General features: G+C 45.4%; 1 protein-coding gene across 1 annotated transcript in view; it reads right to left on the reverse strand.

Moving 5' to 3' along the window:
* GUCY2F (guanylate cyclase 2F, retinal) overlaps positions 1 to 18,421 on the reverse strand; it is a 164,304-nt gene that overhangs the window by 86,339 nt on the left and 59,544 nt on the right. Inside the window, exon 9 of the mRNA XM_073637901.1 lies at positions 4,382 to 4,538. Within this exon, the coding sequence (XP_073494002.1) occupies positions 4,382 to 4,538 (157 nt within the window). The remainder of the gene's footprint in view (positions 1 to 4,381; positions 4,539 to 18,421) is intronic.

Below are 18,421 nucleotides of genomic sequence, written 5' to 3' on the forward strand. Positions count from 1 at the left end.
ATTCTTGGTTCTTCAAAGCAGCCACCTTTTGCTTTGATGACTGCTTTGCACACTCTTGGCATTCTCTTGATGAGCTTCAAGAGGTAGTCACCGGAAATGGTCTTCCAACAATCTTGAAGGAGTTCCCAGAGATGCTTAGCACTTGTTGGCCCTTTTGCCTTCACTCTGTGGTCCAGCTCACCCCAAACCATCTCGATTGGGTTCAGGTCTGGTGACTGTGGAGGCCAGGTCATCTGGCGTAGCACCCCATCACTCCCCTTCTTGGTCAAATAGCCCTTACACAGCCTGGAGGTGTGTTTGGGGTCATTGTCCTGTTGAAAAATAAATGATGGTCCAACTAAACGCAAACCGGATGGAATAGCATGCCGCTGCAAGATGCTGTGGTAGCTGTTAGAACACTCCTGTTAGTTTTTTCTATTTTGCTGGTCACATGACTTTTTGCCTATTTAATCCAGCTCCGCCCTCCTGGCCTTGCTGGACTTCAGTGTTACATTTACTCTTAAGCTAGCCAGGTGCCTTGTACCTTACTCTGTAGTTTGCTTGGTCTTTTGACCACTAGTACTTCTGTTTATTTGTCTTTGCTCTGCTACAATTTCTGCTAGGAGGTGTCCAACTATATCCCAGTCCTTAGTTCTTGTAGGGACCCCTCCCTTATATCTATAGGTCTGCGTTCAGACGAGCCGAGGACTTAGGCGGGTCTGTTCACAAGGAACAGGTCCCCCGCTGCATCGTAGGGAATCAGCTTAGTCCTATTGTAGGGACAGTTTACCTATCTTTCCTTAGTGTTTGTAGTAGTTCATAACAGTCGCCATGCTGGTTCAGTATGCCTTCAATTTTGAATAAATCCCCAACAGTGTCACCAGCAAAGCACCCCCACACCATCACACCTCTTCCTCCATGCTTCACGGTGGGAACCAGGCATGTAGAGTCCATCCGTTCATCTTTTTTGTGTCGCACATAGACATGGTGGTTGGAACCAAAGATCTCAAATTTGGACTCATCAGACCAAAGCACAGATTTCCACTGGTCTAATGTCCATTCCTTGTGTTCTTTAGCCCAAACAAGACTCTTCTGCTTGTTGCCTGTCCTTAGCAGTGGTTTCCTAGCAGCTATTTTACCATGAAGGTCTGCTGCACAAAGTCTCCTCTTAACAGTTGTTGTAGAGATGTGTCTGCTGCTAGAACGCTGTGTGGCATTGACCTGGTCTCTAATCTGAGCTGCTGTTAACCTGCGATTTCTGAGGCTGGTGACTCGGATACACTTATCCTCAGAAGCAGAGGTGACTCTTGGTCTTCCTTTCCTGGGGCGGTCCTCATGTGAGCCAGTTTCTTTGTAGTGCTTGATGGTTTTTGCAACTGCATTTGGGGACACATTCAAAGTTTGCCCAATTTTTCAGACTGACTGACTGACCTTCATTTCTTAAAGTAATGATGGCCACTCGTTTTTCTTACTTAGCTGCTTTTTTCTTGCCATAATACAAATTCTAACAGTCTATTCAGTAGGACTATCAGCTGTGTATCCACCTGACTTCTGCACAACACAACTGATGGCCCAAACCCCATTTATAAGGCAAGAAATGCCACTTATTAAACCTGACAGGGCACACCTGTGAAGTGAAAACCATTTCCAGTGACTACCTCTTGAAGCTCATCAAGAGAATGCCAAGAGTGTGCAAAGCAGTCATCAAAGCAAAAGGTGGCTACTTTGAAGAAACTAGAATATAAGACATATTTTCAGTTGTTTCACACTTTTTTGTTAAGTATATAATTCCACATGTGTTAATTCATAGTTTTGATGCCTTCAGTGTGAATGTACAATTTTCAAAGTCATGAAAATACAGAAAAATCTTTAAACGAGAAGATGTGTCCAAACTTTTGGTCTGTACTGTATATACCAGGATGGGGGATACATATATAATATACAGTGCATTGCGAAGGTATTTGTCCCCCTTGAACTTTTCTACCTTTTTGCCACATTTCTGGCTTCAAACATAAAGATATAAAATTCTAATTTTTTGGGAAGAATCAACAACAAGTGGGACACAATCGTGAAGTGGAACGAAATTTATTGGATATTTTAAACTTTTTTAACAAATTAAGAACTGAAAAGTGGGGTGTGCAATGTTATTTGGCCCCCTTGAGTTAATACTTTGTAGCGCCACCTTTTGCTGCGATTACAGCTGCAAGTTGCTTGGGGTATGTCTCTATCAGTTTTGCCCATCGAGAGGCTGAAATGAAATTCTTGCCCATTCTTCCTTACAAAACAGCTCAAGCTCATTGAGGTTGGATGGAGGGCGTCTGTGAACTGCAGTTTTCAGCTCTTTCCACAGATTCTCAATTGGATTCAGGTCTGGACTTTGACTTGGCCATTCTAACACCTGGATATGTTTATTTTTGAACCATTCCATTGTAGATTTTGCTTTATGTTTGGGATCATTGTCTTGTTGGAAGAGAAATCTCCGTCCCATTCTCAGGTCTTTTGCAGACTCCAACAGGTTTTCTTCCAGAATGGTCCTGTATTTGGCTCCGTCCATCTTCCCATCAACTTTAACCATCTTCCCTGTCCCTGCTGAAGAAAAGCAGGCCCAAACCATGATGCTGCCACCACCACGTTTGACAGTGGGGATGGTGTTTTGAGGGTGATGAGCAGTGTTGCTTTTACGCCAAGCATACCGTTTGACATTGTGGCCAAAAAGTTCGATTTTGGTTTCATCTGACCAGAGCACCTTATTCCACATGTTTGGTGTGTCTCCCAGGTGGCTTGTGGCAAACTTCAAACGAGACTTTTTATGGATATCTTTGAGAAATGGCTTTCTTCTTGCCACTCTTCCATAAGGGCCAGATTTGTGCAGTGTACGACTGATTGTTGTCCTATGGACAGACTCTCCCACCTCAGCTGTAGATCTCTGCAGTTCATCCAGAGTGATCATGGGCCTTTTGTCTGCATCTCTGATCAGTCTTCTCCTTGTTCGAGATGAAAGTTTAGAAGGACGGCTGGGTCTTGGTAGATTTGCAGTGGTCTGATACTCTTTCCATTTCAATATGATCACTTGCACAGTGCTCCTTGAGATATTTAAAACTTGGGAAATATTTTAGTATCCAAATCCGGCTTTAAACTTCTCCACAACAGTATCTCGGACCTGCCTGGCGTGTTCCTTGGTCTTCATGATTCTCTCTGCACTTGAAACAAAACCCTGAGACTATCACAGAGCAGGTGCATTTATACGGAGACTTGATTACACACAGGTGGATTCTATTTATCATTACCAGTCATTTAGGACAACATTGGATCATTCAGAGATCCTCACTGAACTTCTGGAGTGAGTTTGCTGCACTAAAAGTAAAGGGGCCAAATAATATTGCATGGCCACTTTTCAGTTTTTAATTTATTAAAAAAAAGTTTAAAATATCCAATAAATTTCGTTCCACTTCATGATTGTGTCCCACTTGTTGTTGATTCTTCCCCAAAAAATTAGAATTTTTTATCTTTATGTTTGAAGCCAGAAATGTGGCAAAAGGTAGAAAAGTTCAAGGGGGCCAAATACTTTCACAATGCACGGTATGTATGTGTATATATATATATATTTATATTTTATTCACGATGGGGGGGGCCACGGTCCACATCTTGACCGGGGCCCATCAGACTCTAGTTACGCCACTGAATATAGGTAATCAAAATCAGATCAGTGGGAGTCCGACACCTGTTGTTACCTCCACAGCTTATCTAAAACCTGGATCATTGACCTCTGGAAGTTCACAGCATACAGAACAGGAAAACCATACATGTAATTGTAGTGGCCCACCTTACTAATGCAGATAAGATCACAATGGCAGCTGAGCTGCACTTCTCAAGAATGACGACCATGCAGTGTACATAGCTGTGCTGTTCCGGCTCCGTACACTTTTATCGGCAGCACTGATAATGATAGATTATATACACACACTTGACATGCAGAATGGTAACACATAGATGTCAATTTATTCATAAATATTCTTGAGAAATAACAGAGGAACAGCAGAATGCATTGTTCTAGGAAACAATGCTGCAGAATATTGTAACATAGAGACTACTAGTATTTACTAAAGCAGACTTTTCAGGACTGGTGACAGGTAGGGATGAGCGGACCTGTGGTAGTTCGGATTCGTTGGGTTTGACCAAACCTTAGTCCAAAGTTCGGTTCAGTTCAAACTGTAAAACTGACTTCCAGGAGAAGTCCATGTTCGGAGTTCAGCATCGGACACTAGGTGTCTGGTACGAACCCCGAACTACTGTTCGCTCAACTCTAGTGTCAGGCCCTCTTTATGTAGTAACCAACGAATATATTTTGCCTATGTTTTAACCTAGTTTTTTTTTTTTTTTTTTTATTAATTGTTACACTTACCAAGTGCAGAGGGTTCCTCATGAGCGATCCTTTGAGCTTGCAAAACCTCATTATAACCATAATCAGTCACTTTTAAAACAAATCGTCCATCTACAACGCAATTTCTTGATTTGAGTCGACCATGAACAAATTTTCTGTGGTGCAAATATTTCATGCCCTGGGTAGAACATTTGAATGCAAACATATTGATTTCTTTACCAAACACACCATAACAAGTGCTTACCACCTTTAACATTAGACAACCAAACTTAAAGGAAAACAGTTTTCCAAAACTAAGTTTTTCTAACTCTGTTAAATGTCTTTCATTATAAATGTGCCATTTGTATATGTATGAAGTATCAGCATTATATAACCTCTGTGATGTATTCTGATATGCCGGATTCGCACATCCACGTGTCACGGTCTGAGTGCAGACTGCAATGCATGGACCAGCTGCTGGTCTCCTAACCACAACTTGACGGCCTCATATATGCCTATGAAGCTGTTAAGTTCAGGTCAGAAAATCTGTGATCAGTAACTCACAGACCACAACATGTGGATATATGAATGCAGCCTTAAAGTGTAACTGCACATTCAGGTAACTTCAGAATAAGCTGAGATACAGTATGTGTGTATGACGAATAACACTATTTATGGCCATTATAAGACTTGTATCCAGCACTTCATGTATGATCTAGTTGTCACGCTGTCTCTGTATACTGGAGGTAGGGGGCCTAAGCTGACCCTAAGCTGGGGCCCTGACTAATCCTTCAACCTGGAGGTACTGTTAAAGGTACAGAGGTCCAGGCCGCCAGCGTAACCCCTACCTCCTGAGGATCCCTGCACCTAAGTAATCTAGTCCTGAGAAGGACCCCGATCACAACAAAAGGGGACAAGTAATAATATGCCCACACACAGTACTTACACGAACGAGACAGTACAAGGGAAAAACCAAAACCACCTTGCATACAAAAACTACACAACTACAACAGAGGGAACACCAACGGGAAAGGAGATAAATGATAAAGCGAGGAAGGGAAAAAACTCTCCGAATACACTTATCTCTGAAACTCCAAATACCACGATCCGCTCTGTTAGTCTGCATGAAATGCTTTCACCGACACTTCCCTAACAGACCAGCAGGCATTTGAAGGAGTCTCACTACAGCAGCATTGATTGCAGCTGGGCGAGGCTGGACCTCGTCTAGCACAGAGAGAGAGAGAATTAACTCCCTCACTGCCGAAAAACACAAAGCACCAAAAAGTCAGCTGCGAGAAGTCAGGCTGTGTAATCGTGACGATCTTCGTGGCGACACACCCGTGACAGTACCCCCCCTTCTACGAGGGGCCTCCGGACCCTCAGGGCCAGGTTTATCCGGGTGAGTCGTGTGGAAGGCCCGAACTAATCGGTCTGCGTTAATATCCGACGCAGGAACCCACATCCTCTCCTCAGGACCATACCCTTTCCAATGAACCAGGTACTGAAGGGACCGGCGATTAAAGCGTGAATCAATGACCCTCGATACCTGGAACTCCAAGTTACCATTGACCACCACTGGAGGGGGAGGTAAAGGTGACGGTACCACCGGCGCCACATACCTCTTAAGCAACGATCTGTGGAACACGTTGTGAATTTTAAACGTAGGGGGGAGGTCAAGACGGAATGCCACCGGATTAATTATAGAACTGATTCTGTACGGCCCGATGAACCTGGGACCCAGTTTCCAGGAGGGAACCTTAAGTTTTATATTCCTGGTAGACAACCATACCCGATCGTTCACACTTAGGTCCGGACCAGACACTCTCCTCCTATCAGCCATACGTTTGTATCGGTTCCCCATAGTATTCAGATTCTTCAGCATCCCTCTCCATACTGAAGCGAGTGATGAGGAAAATCGTTCCTCCTCAGGAACCCCCGAAGAGCCCCCCCTACTGAAAGTACAAAACTGGGGGTGAAAACCATATGCCCCAAAAAACGGGGACTTACCAGTGGACTCGCTCCGCCTATTATTAAGAGCAAACTCTGCCAGAGGTAAGAAAGAAGCCCAGTCCTCCTGGTTCTCTGACACAAAACACCGGAGATATGTCTCCAAGCTCTGGTTCATTCGTTCCGTCTGACCATGGTCTGAGGATGAAAAGCCGATGAGAACGACAAATGCATCCCCCGCCGTGCACAAAACGCCTTCCAGAACTTGGACACAAACTGAGACCCCCGATCAGACACCACCTCGGAGGGTACCCCGTGAAGCCTCACAATCTCCCCAATGAACACCTGCGCAAGAGTTTTAGCATTAGGGAGAGCAGAAAGAGCGATAAAATGTGCCATCTTGCTGAACCTGTCCACTACAACGAGTATGACCGTTTTACCCGAAGACGGAGGGAGGTCCGTAATAAAGTCCATAGACAGATGAGTCCAAGGACGCTCCGGGATCTTCAAAGGTAAGAGGGCCCCAGACGGACGGGTATGTGAGGTCTTAGAGCGCGCACAAACCCCACAGGACGCGACAAAAGTTACCACCTCCTTATGTAAGTTAGGCCACCAAAACCGACGCGAGAGGAGATCCACAGTTGCTTTACTCCCCGGGTGTCCTGCAAAAACTGAGTTATGGTGTGCCTCGATCACCTTTTGTCGCAACTGATCTGGAACAAACAGTCTCACCGGAGGTCCAACAGGGGCGTCCCCCTGAGCCTCCAATACCTCCTCCTCCAGCTCAGAGCATACTGCCGAAACCACCACCCCCTCCTGAAGGATAGGAATCGGGTCGTCCGTATTCCCGGCCCCAGGGAAACTACGAGATAAGGCATCCGCCTTTACATTTTTTGACCCAGGACGATATGTAACGACAAAATTAAACCTGGTAAAAAACAATGACCACCTAGCTTGTCTGGGATTCAGACGTTTCGCGGACTCCAGATATAGCAGGTTCTTGTGATCGGTGATAACGGTGACCGGATGGACTGCCCCCTCCAAAAAATGGCGCCACTCCTCAAAAGCTAACTTAATGGCCAAGAGTTCCCTATTGCCGACATCGTAATTCCTCTCAGCGGACGACAATTTTTTAGAGAAAAAGGCGCACGGATGCCACTTACCAGGGGACGAACCTTGTGACAATACTGCTCCCACCCCTACCTCGGAAGCGTCTACCTCTACAATGAATGGCTGTGACGCATCAGGTTGAATGAGTATGGGTGCCGAGGCAAAACATTTTTTCAAGGAGGAGAATGCTTGACAAGCCTTGTCAGACCACCTAGAAAAATCCGTCCCCTTTTTAGTCATGTCTGTGAGAGGCTTAACCATGGACGAGAAATTACGAATGAACTTCCGGTAATAATTAGCAAACCCCAGGAAACGTTGTAGTGCCTTAAGATTCTCTGGCCGATCCCACTCAAGAACTGCCCGCACTTTCCCAGGGTCCATACGAAAACCAGACGCTGAAACCAGGAAGCCTAAAAACTGGAGTTCCTGTACGGCGAACACACACTTTTCCCATTTGGCATACAGTTTATTATCCCGCAAGATCTGTAACACCTGCCTAACGTGCTCCTGATGAGACACCAGATCCGGCGAGTAAATTAAATATCATCCAGATATATGACAACAAACTGTCCCACCAGGCGGCGAAAAATGTCATTAACAAAGTGTTGGAACACCGCCGGGGCATTAGTCAGACCGAATGGCATGACAAGGTTCTCATAATGCCCCTCCGGAGTGTTAAACGCCGTCTTCCACTCATCCCCCTCCTTCATCCTAATCAGATTGTACGCCCCCCTGAGATCCAACTTAGAGAACCATTTGGCGCCCACGATCTGATTAAAGAGATCGGGAATAAGTGGGAGCGGATACGGATCTCGGACCGTAATCCGATTAAGTTCACGGAAATCCAGGCAAGGGCGTAGGCCTCCATCTTTCTTCTTAACAAAGAAGAACCCCGCAGCCACCAGTGAAGATGAAGGTCTAATATGCCCCTTAGCCAGACTTTCTGAAATATAATCCTTCATGGCCTGCCTCTCAGGACCAGAAAGGTTATACAACCTAGCTTTAGGTAACTTGGCCTCAGGGAGCAGTTTTACAGAACAGTCATACTCGCGATGAGGAGGTAGTTCCTGACACCCTTTCTCCGAGAATACATCCTCAAAGTCCGCCAGAAATGGAGGTAAGACCCAAGGAGTAACCGCACCGATGACCGTGTTCATGCAGTTTTTATTACAGAATTTACTCCATTGGCTTATCTCTCTGGTTTGCCAATTAATAACCGGGTTATGCTTAGTTAACCAAGGAAGGCCCAACACTATAGGAGTGGGAAGACCCTCCAACCCGTAGCAAGACAACAGTTCTTTATGTATCGCCCCCACTTGAAGTTTTACGTCATGCACAGCTTGCAAAAAACTTCCCTGACCGAGAGGCCTGGCATCGATCGAGAATATGGGGATGGGTTTAGCCAACTCACTCAATCGCATACCTTGAACCCGGGCAAACCGAGCATCAACCAGATTAGCCCCGGCCCCACTATCCAGAAGAACAGATATCCTCTCAGTTCTCGTACCCACCACCACCTCCGCCGGTACGAGAAACTGAGACGAACCTAGGGACGAAATACCTACTCCCAGATTGCCGTCCACCACACAACCTGGGATCAACAGTTTTCCGACGACTCTTCACTCTGCAAGGGACGGGATGGACACCCCCCAATAAAATGTCCCTTTCTCCCGCAGAAGAAACACCTTCCTGTCTTATGGCGCACCACCGGTCCCCTCCCCCGAAATGATGTCCCTCCTAATTGCATAGGCTCCTCTGGACTGACCAGGGGAATCACCATATGAGGGGACCTTGTAGGAGGTGGAGTCATCACAGGGGGTAGAGTTATCCCGCACCTCTCCCGAAGCCGTCTGTCAACGCGAATAGCAAGGGCCATAGCGGCTTCCAGTGACGCGGGAGAGTCATACTGTGCCAACACATCCTGTAATTTGTCGGATAAACCTTGACAAAACTGGCTCCTAAGAGCCGGGTCATTCCACTGGGTGTCCGTGGCCCACCTACGGAACTCCGAACAGAATTCCTCCGCCGGACGATCTCCCTGCTGAATCCTACGTAACTTAGACTCAGCAAGGGAGATCCGATCTGGGTCATCATATACGAGTCCCAGAGCAGCGAAAAACCTATCCACTGACTGGAGAGCCGGGGAGCCCGGGGGAAGAGAGAACGCCCAAGATTGTGGGTCCCCTTGTAGGAGCGAGATGACAATTCCCACCCTTTGTTCTTCACTCCCCGATGACCGAGGCCGCAGCCGAAAGTACAACTTGCATGCCTCCCGGAAAACAAAAAACTTGTCCCGCCCCCCAGTGAACCTGTCAGGGAGAGCTACTTTAGGTTCTGGTCCGGCTTGCTCCTGAGGATACAAAACCTTGGACCTAACGTCCACCAGCTCCATGGACAAACTCTGCAACTGCCGAGCTAGACCGGCTACTGGATCCATGGTAGCTGGAGAAAAACTAAGTGGTCGGTGAAAATGTCACGCTGTCTCTGTATACTGGAGGTAGGGGGCCTAAGCTGACCCTAAGCTGGGGCCCTGACTAATCCTTCAACCTGGAGGTACTGTTAAAGGTACAGAGGTCCAGGCCGCCAGCGTAACCCCTACCTCCTGAGGATCCCTGTGTTATGTTCTGCTACCAAAGCTAAGGAAAGAGAGGAGATCTGTCCCTACTATGAGACTCAGCTGAATCCCTACGATGTAACAGGGAACCTGATCCTGCGATCAGACCTGCTAAAGTCCTAATCTAGTCTGTACGAAGACCTATAGATGTGGGGAGGGAATCCCTACAAGTACTAAGGACTGGGAGGAATATGGGACACCTCCTAACAGAAATAGTAGCAGACAGACGAACAAACAAAATAGATAGAACATAGAGGTCCGTAGACCAAGCAAACTAACAGAGTTAGATACAGAGCACAGGCTAGCTAGAAAGTAGATATACAATGAAGTCCAGCAAAGCCAGAAGGGCGGAGCAGGACTAAATAGGCCAACAAGGTCATGTGACCAGCAAAGGAAAAAAAACCTAACAGCAAGGTTCTAACAGTACCCCCCCTTCTAAGAGGATCCTCCGGATCCCCTAGGACCAGGCTTATCAGGAAATCTCCTGTGAAACGCTCTGATAAGTCTGGACGCGGAAACATCATCTGACCTCACCCAAGAGTTATCCTCGGGTCCGAAACCTTTCCAGGCCACAAGATACTGCAAACTACCTCTATACCGTCTAGAGTCAAGGATGCGAGAAATTTCATATTCCCCGTCCTCCACCACCGGAGGAACAGAGGCAGAGGCGTCACCATCCGACACAACAGCTTTTTTTAACAGAGAGACATGAAAGACCGGATTAATTCTCCAGGAGGTAGGAACCTCCAACCTAACAGCAGATTGGTTGACAACCTGAAGCACCTTAAAGGGCCCTACAAACTTGGGACCCAATTTCTTAGAAGGAATCCTCAACCGCAGATTCCTAGAGGACAACCAAACCATGTCACCAACAGCGAACAAAACCTCCTGTCGTTTCCTATCAAAGTAGTCTTTAGATTTTCTGTTGGCCTCCTGAAGATTACCACGCACATCCGTCCAAACTCTTTCCAAATCACCGGAAAAATTCTCCTCCTCAGGCACGGCAGATCCCAACTTGGAGAACGACCCAAACGACGGATGTCTCCCAGAACAACAAAAAAAAGGCGAACAACCAGCAGAAGAAGATGTATGATTGTTCAGAGCAAATTCGGCAAGTGGCAGAAACTCAGACCACCCCTCTTGATTGTCTGCCACAAAACAACGCAAGAACTGCTCAACATCCTGGTTTTTCCTTTCTGTCTGGCCATTAGATTCAGGATGATATCCGGACGAAAACGACAAATGAATTCCCAACCTGTCACAAAAGGCACGCCAAAAACGAGCCACGAACTGAGGACCCCTATCAGAAACAATGTCAGTAGGAACGCCATGAAGTCTGACAATTTCCTTGACAAAGGCCTTAGCGAGAGTTTTAGCGCAGGGCAGTTTGACGAAGGGAACCAAGTGACACATCTTGCTAAAGCGGTCCACGACCACCCAGATGACAGTAAAACCCTCAGAGGGGGGAAGGTCAGTTATAAAGTCCATAGCCAAATGTGTCCAAGGAGCACTGGGGACCTCCAAAGGACAAAGCAACCCCGCAGCAGGAGTATGTGAGGACTTAGATCTAGCACATATAGTACATTTGCGCACCCACTTAATGACTTCCTTCTGCCATCCAGGCCACCAAAAACTGCGACCCACCAGTCTCTTGGTCTCAGAGATTCCGGGATGACCTGCCAACCGAGATTCGTGACACTCAACAAACAAATCTCTCCTAAAGGTCTCAGGCACAAACAACCTCCCATGAGGAGTGTTAGATGGGGCATTCTCCTGAGCTTTAAGAATCTCATCTTCCAAAACGGAGTCTAAAGCAGCTATCACAACACCTTCTTGTAAAATGTTTTCCTCTTTCTCAGCACCGACTATGGGAGAAAAACAGCGAGACAAGGCATCCGCCTTAACATTCTTAGTACCAGGGATGTAAGTAACGGAGAAATTAAACCGCGAGAAAAACAGTGCCCACCTAGCCTGACGGGCATTCAGGCGCTTGGCAGCATCAAGATATATCAGATTTTTATGATCGTAAGAACCTGAACGGGAAATTCCGCACCTTCCAAGAAGTGGCGCCAGTGTTCAAATGCGAGTTTAATAGCCAATAATTCCCGATTACCAATATCGTAATTCAATTCAGTCTCCGAAAATTTTTTTGAAAAAAAGGCACAGGGATGTAATCCATCCCCGTTATCCTGAGACAATACTGCGCCAACCCCCACAGAGGAAGCATCAACCTCAACCAAAAACGGCCTAGTAACATCAGGCTGCATAAGGATGGGAGCAGAGGTGAACCTCTCCTTGAGATACACAAAAGCTTCAATGGCCTCAGAAGACCACTGAACCGCATCAGCACCTTTCCTGGTGAGATCAGTCAGAGGTTTGACAATACTAGAAAAATTTTTTATGAACTTTCTATAGTAATTGGCGAAACCCAAAAACCTCTGTATCGATTTCAAACCAATAGGCCTAGGCCATTCCTGCACAGCCTGAACCTTAACCGGATCCATCTCAAAACCTTTGCTGGAGATAATGTAGCCCAAAAAACTAATTCTCTGTACAGCGAACTCACATTTCTCCAGCTTAGCAAAAAGCGAATTGTCCATTAATAACTGTAATACCTCACGCACGCTCCGCCAATGAGACTCCAGATCTGGCGAATAAATCAAAATGTCATCCAAATACACAACCACATTTTTACCGATCAAAGGTCTAAGGATGTCATTAATCAGATTCTGAAAAAATGCAGGAGCATTAGTGAGACCAAAAGGCATAACCAGATTCTCAAAATGACCCACAGGAGTGTTAAAAGCAGTCTTCCATTCATCACCCTCCTTCATTCGCAACAGATTGTATGCCCCCTTAAGGTCAATTTTAGAGAACCACTTGGCCCCCAATAACTGGTTAAACAGATCAGGAATCAATGGCAGTGGGTAAGGATTGCGTACCGTAATTTTGTTAATCTCACGAAAATCCAGACAAGGACGTAAACCGCCGTCCTTTTTTTTTTACAAAAAAAAATCCAACCGCCACAGGAGACTTAGAGGGCCTAATGTGACCGGCGGCCAAGCTTGTCTGTATGTATTCCTCCAAAGCCTTCCTCTCAGGAATAGTAAGGTTAAATAAACGACTCTTAGGAAGAGTCGCTCCAGGGACAAATTCAATAGAACAATCATAGTCTCTATGGGGAGGCAAAACCTGCGATTCCTTCTCAGAAAAAACTCTCCAAAAATCCTGAATAGGAACAGGCAATTCTCCCCTATCCAAAGCTGCAATACGCCCGTTACAACACTTGTCATAACATTTATGGCTCCAGGATTTAATTTCACTGGTAGACCAATCCAGTACAGGATTGTGAAATTTTAACCAGGGCAAACCCAATATTACTGGAGAAGGCAAGTTATTCAACACTACCAAATCCAATTTCTCATGGTGAACACCATTAATAGTGAGAGGAAATTCACTGACCTTGAGAGTAATATTCTTCAAAGGGGAGCCATCCACAGAAACCACAGCAATGGGGGATGACAAAGGTTCAGGTTTTAAATTGAGTTTTTCCACGAATCCCCCATCAATTACATTCAGTGTAGACCCGCAATCAACAAACACCCGAAATTCCATTAATTTTTCCTGAGCAATCGTGGAAGCAGCTAAAAATATACCCTTGGAATTTAAACAGGCAATACGGGCGTGACTGACCATTTTTTTTTCTTTCTTCATACGAAGCTCACAGCCTTTAATCAAATGACCAGATTTTCCGCAGTAGAAACACAAGCCTTGCGAAAAACGACGGTCTTTTTCTTGAGAGCGAGGTGCCACCGATCCAATCTCCATCGGTTCACCACTGTTAGTACACACATTATCATAACCAGAAACTGACATAGCAGAGGATTTGCTCTCATTAACCCTAGCACGCAGTCTTCTATCCACCCGTATAGCTAATTGCATAGCCTGTTGCAAATCTTCAGGTGTAGGATAAGCAATTAGCAGGTCTTTAACCCTTTCACTGAGCCCAGCAAGAAATAGACTTTTCAGAGCAGAATCGTTCCACCCTGTTTGAGTGGACCAACGACGAAAATGTGTACAATATTTTTCCACATTACCCGATCCTTGTTTTAGACGTCTCAACTCAGTCTCAGCTGATGCGACACGGTCAGGATCATCATATAATAGTCCCAAAGCAGACAAAAAACTATCCACTGATCTGAAGCATGAATCACTAGGTTGCAAAGAAAAGGCCCACTCCTGAGGCTCTTTGCGCAAAAGTGACATTATGAACCCTACGCGCTGGGATTCATCCCCAGAGGACTTAGGTCTCAAACGAAAATACAATAAGCAAGCATTTTTAAATGAAAAAAATTCTCGGTGTTCACCAAAAAACAAATCCGGCAAACATACCTTAGGCTCCAAGAAATGTGCTCCAGGACAGTTACTCACGTGCTGACGGAGCTCGGCCACCTCCAGAGAGAGTCCCTGCAGGCGATGAGCCAAATCCTGAACCGACACCATGATGGAACAGAAAAATCTTTCCTTAGAGAATTTGCTGGCTGGACTTACTGTTATGTTCTGCTACCAAAGCTAAGGAAAGAGAGGAGATCTGTCCCTACTATGAGACTCAGCTGAATCCCTACGATGTAACAGGGAACCTGATCCTGCGATCAGACCTGCTAAAGTCCTAATCTAGTCTGTACGAAGACCTATAGATGTGGGGAGGGAATCCCTACAAGTACTAAGGACTGGGAGGAATATGGGACACCTCCTAACAGAAATAGTAGCAGACAGACGAACAAACAAAATAGATAGAACATAGAGGTCCGTAGACCAAGCAAACTAACAGAGTTAGATACAGAGCACAGGCTAGCTAGAAAGTAGATATACAATGAAGTCCAGCAAAGCCAGAAGGGCGGAGCAGGACTAAATAGGCCAACAAGGTCATGTGACCAGCAAAGGAAAAAAAACCTAACAGCAAGGTTCTAACACCCTGCACCTAAGTAATCTAGTCCTGAGAAGGACCCCGATCACAACAAAAGGGGACAAGTAATAATATGCCCACACACAGTACTTAGACGAACGAGACAGTACAAGGGAAAAACCAAAACCACCTTGCATACAAAAACTACACAACTACAACAGAGGGAACACCAACGGGAAAGGAGATAAATGATAAAGCGAGGAAGGGAAAAAACTCTCCGAATACACTTATCTCTGAAACTCCAAATACCACGATCCGCTCTGTTAGTCTGCATGAAATGCTTTCACCGACACTTCCCTAACAGACCAGCAGGCATTTGAAGGAGTCTCACTACAGCAGCATTGATTGCAGCTGGGCGAGGCTGGACCTCGTCTAGCACAGAGAGAGAGAGAATTAACTCCCTCACTGCCAAAAAACACAAAGCACCAAAAAGTCAGCTGCGAGAAGTCAGGCTGTGTAATCGTGACGATCTTCGTGGCGACACACCCGTGACACTAGTCACAAACAGCTGCTCCTTAAGTTTTTTGCTTCTGTATCCCTCCATATATGTCTAGATGTCTAGATATAATTTTATTCCTCACTCAAGATAGAACTGAAGGAAGATTTGAGCAGTTTTTCAGAGCAAATTTTTATCACAAGAGTGAAGTGGCTGATACGTAGGGAAAGAAGCTTTATACACCAATATATTACAAAGTTTACTATCTTTGCTTGTACTATTGATTTAGCTATGAAATTCCTAAAATTAGGTTTGTATTTAAAAAAGACTAAGCCAAAATGCAGATGCAGTGTATGAAAATGTAAATAAAACCTTAATGTTCCCATAGAAATTTAAAGGAAAAGTAACAGCCAGGTGCTAATAATCAATTGCTCTTGATTCACTGTTCCAAACAATTTGGAGTCCATCATTCAACAGTGAGAAAAATTAGTTATAAGTGGAAAAAATTCAAGACAGTTATCAAGACAATAATCGCAGGAGCGGAAATCCCAGCAAATTCACCTCATGGAAAGACCGTACAATACTCAGATAAACTGCACAAAAACCTAAGAGCTACAGCTCAGACTCTAAAGGCTTCAGTTATCATGGTTATGATTGTTAAACTTCAATTAGAAAAAGACTGAACAAGTATGGCTGGTTTGGAATGGTTGCCAGGAGAGAGCACAATCAGAATATGGCAGCATGGCTAAAGTTTGCAAAGTTTCATCTGAGCAAACCACGAGACCTCAAGAACAAGGTATTTTGAACAGATGAGAATCAATTGGAGATGTTTGCCCGTAATGCCCTGCGCCACACTGGCAAACAACAAATGAAGCATATTAGTACAAACTCCTCATATCAACTGTCAAGCACGGTGGTGGATCAATGGTGCAGGTAGGGTGTTACGCTGGCATGTCCTTTAATAAAATAAAACTTAAAGGACACGTCAGGGTCCACCGGACTGCAGAGGAGCTGCAGCAGCTGAATCCCTGAGGAATGTTCAGCTAAGCAAAGAGAAAGAAAAAAACTAGTGTGTTAAGTGCACACACAAGTAGTAACTAAACAAGGTACAATGCTGGGAGTTAACAACACTCCAGCAATGAAACTAATAAACCTCTGCACTGCAAGGCACCGCTGTGCAGAGCAGGAAAGATTTGACAGCATGAAACGCCTGAGCACTAGATGGCGGCATATAGAGCATCAGATAGCTGCAGGCCAGGAAAGGCCTGGAACCTAAGTTCCTAAAGAGGAGGAGAATCTCTGCAGCACCCAACACATGGGTGTAAAAGCGGCAGTGTGACCACACATACAATGGCGGACCCTGGAATGATGGATCAGTAGCAAGGACGCCTCCGTAGCTTGGACACCAACCGGTGAACCGACACAGTAGAGCGTGCTGCTCACAGCCTTCCCCTAGCCCTAAGTGATGGCTAGGATGACTAGGGAGCTTTCAGCAGGAACCTTTGATAACGACTCTCACACACTGCATTTACTGCCAGAGACCTCACCGCAGGTTAGAAAGAGATAGACTAGGCACCGGGGTGGAGCCCACGGAGCCCTTACCTTAAATACACTAGAGACAGCCCCAGCCCATAGAACAACCAACCACGCTGTACCAGACAGCAGGGGGTATGGCTTAGCGGCACATGACCCTAAGGGGCGTGGCTTAGTGGAACATGACCACAAGGGGCGTGGTTTAGTGGCACATGACCACAAGGGGCGTGGCTTAGCGGCACATTACCATAAGGAGGTGTGGCTTAGCGGCACATGACCGCAAGGAGGCGTGGCTTAGCGGCACATGAGCAGAAACGCAGAAAGCCCCATATAGAATCCCTAGAATAAACCCTAAATGCTGACAATTACTGACCAGCAGGAAAGGGCCTGGCCGGACGCAGCGAGAAAGCCCTTCTCCTGCGTACCGGCCTAACACAGGGTAACTCCAAGCCCATCGTATAGAGGACTAGCAGACAGGACTTGCAGAAAAAACAGTGATATTATCAAAACTACAGCAAGGGGCTTACTAAGTGACACACTATTGGACTCAGGGTCTCTACCCCTATTTTATGCTGGGAAGCATAGACCTAGTGGTAGATTACCTTAAACCCAAAATGAACAAAAACTGATTTTGATTGTAGTTGGCCAAACATAATATATCCAATTTTTATTTAATTCTTTTATCGAGTTCTTATTTAAAATTTGTAAACATTTTGCAGTAATCCAACATCACATAACACTGAGATGTCTTGCCAGTCACTGTAGCGGTTATTTAGAAGTACATGATGGAATACATGATCACCTTTTGGGCCAAATCTGGCTGATGGCAGTACATTCTTGCCTAATCATGAGTTGTAGTTTATCTCAACTTCTGTGGTTTTGTATGTCCACCCAGTTTTTGAGGATTGACCACAGGTTCTCAATGGGATTGAGATCTGGGAGGTTTCTTGACCCAAAATTTCAATGTTATGTTCACTGAGCCACTTAGTTATGACTTCTGCCTTGTGACATGGTCTCCATCATGCAGGAAAAAGCATTGTTCATCACCAAATTGCTCCTGGATGGTTAGGAGAAGTTGCTCATGGAGGATGTTTAGATCCCATTCTTTATTCATGGCCTTGTTCTTAGGCAAAATTGTGAGTGATCCTACTCCCTTGCATAAAAAAGCAACCCCACACATGAATGGTCTTAGAATACTTTACTGCTGGCATAACACCCGACTTATAGTAGCACTTACCTTTTCATCTCCAGACAATCATTCTTCGAAATGTCCCAAACAGTCTGAAGGCGACTTCATCAGATGAAATAACTTTACCCCAGTCTTCTGCAGTCAAATCAATGTACTTCTAGCAGAATATCAATCTGTTGAAAATACTAGGAGTGGACTGCAGAGGACTAGCAGAAAGAATGGGTTCTAAACATCCTCCAAGAGCAACTTCTCCCAAACGATGATAAAGCAACATGTCACAAGGCAAA

Source organism: Phyllobates terribilis, unplaced genomic scaffold (assembly GCF_046119375.1).
Source record: "Phyllobates terribilis strain yellow unplaced genomic scaffold, ASM4611937v1 Scaffold_7__3_contigs__length_470593459, whole genome shotgun sequence".
Taxonomy (NCBI): Eukaryota; Metazoa; Chordata; class Amphibia; order Anura; family Dendrobatidae; genus Phyllobates; species Phyllobates terribilis.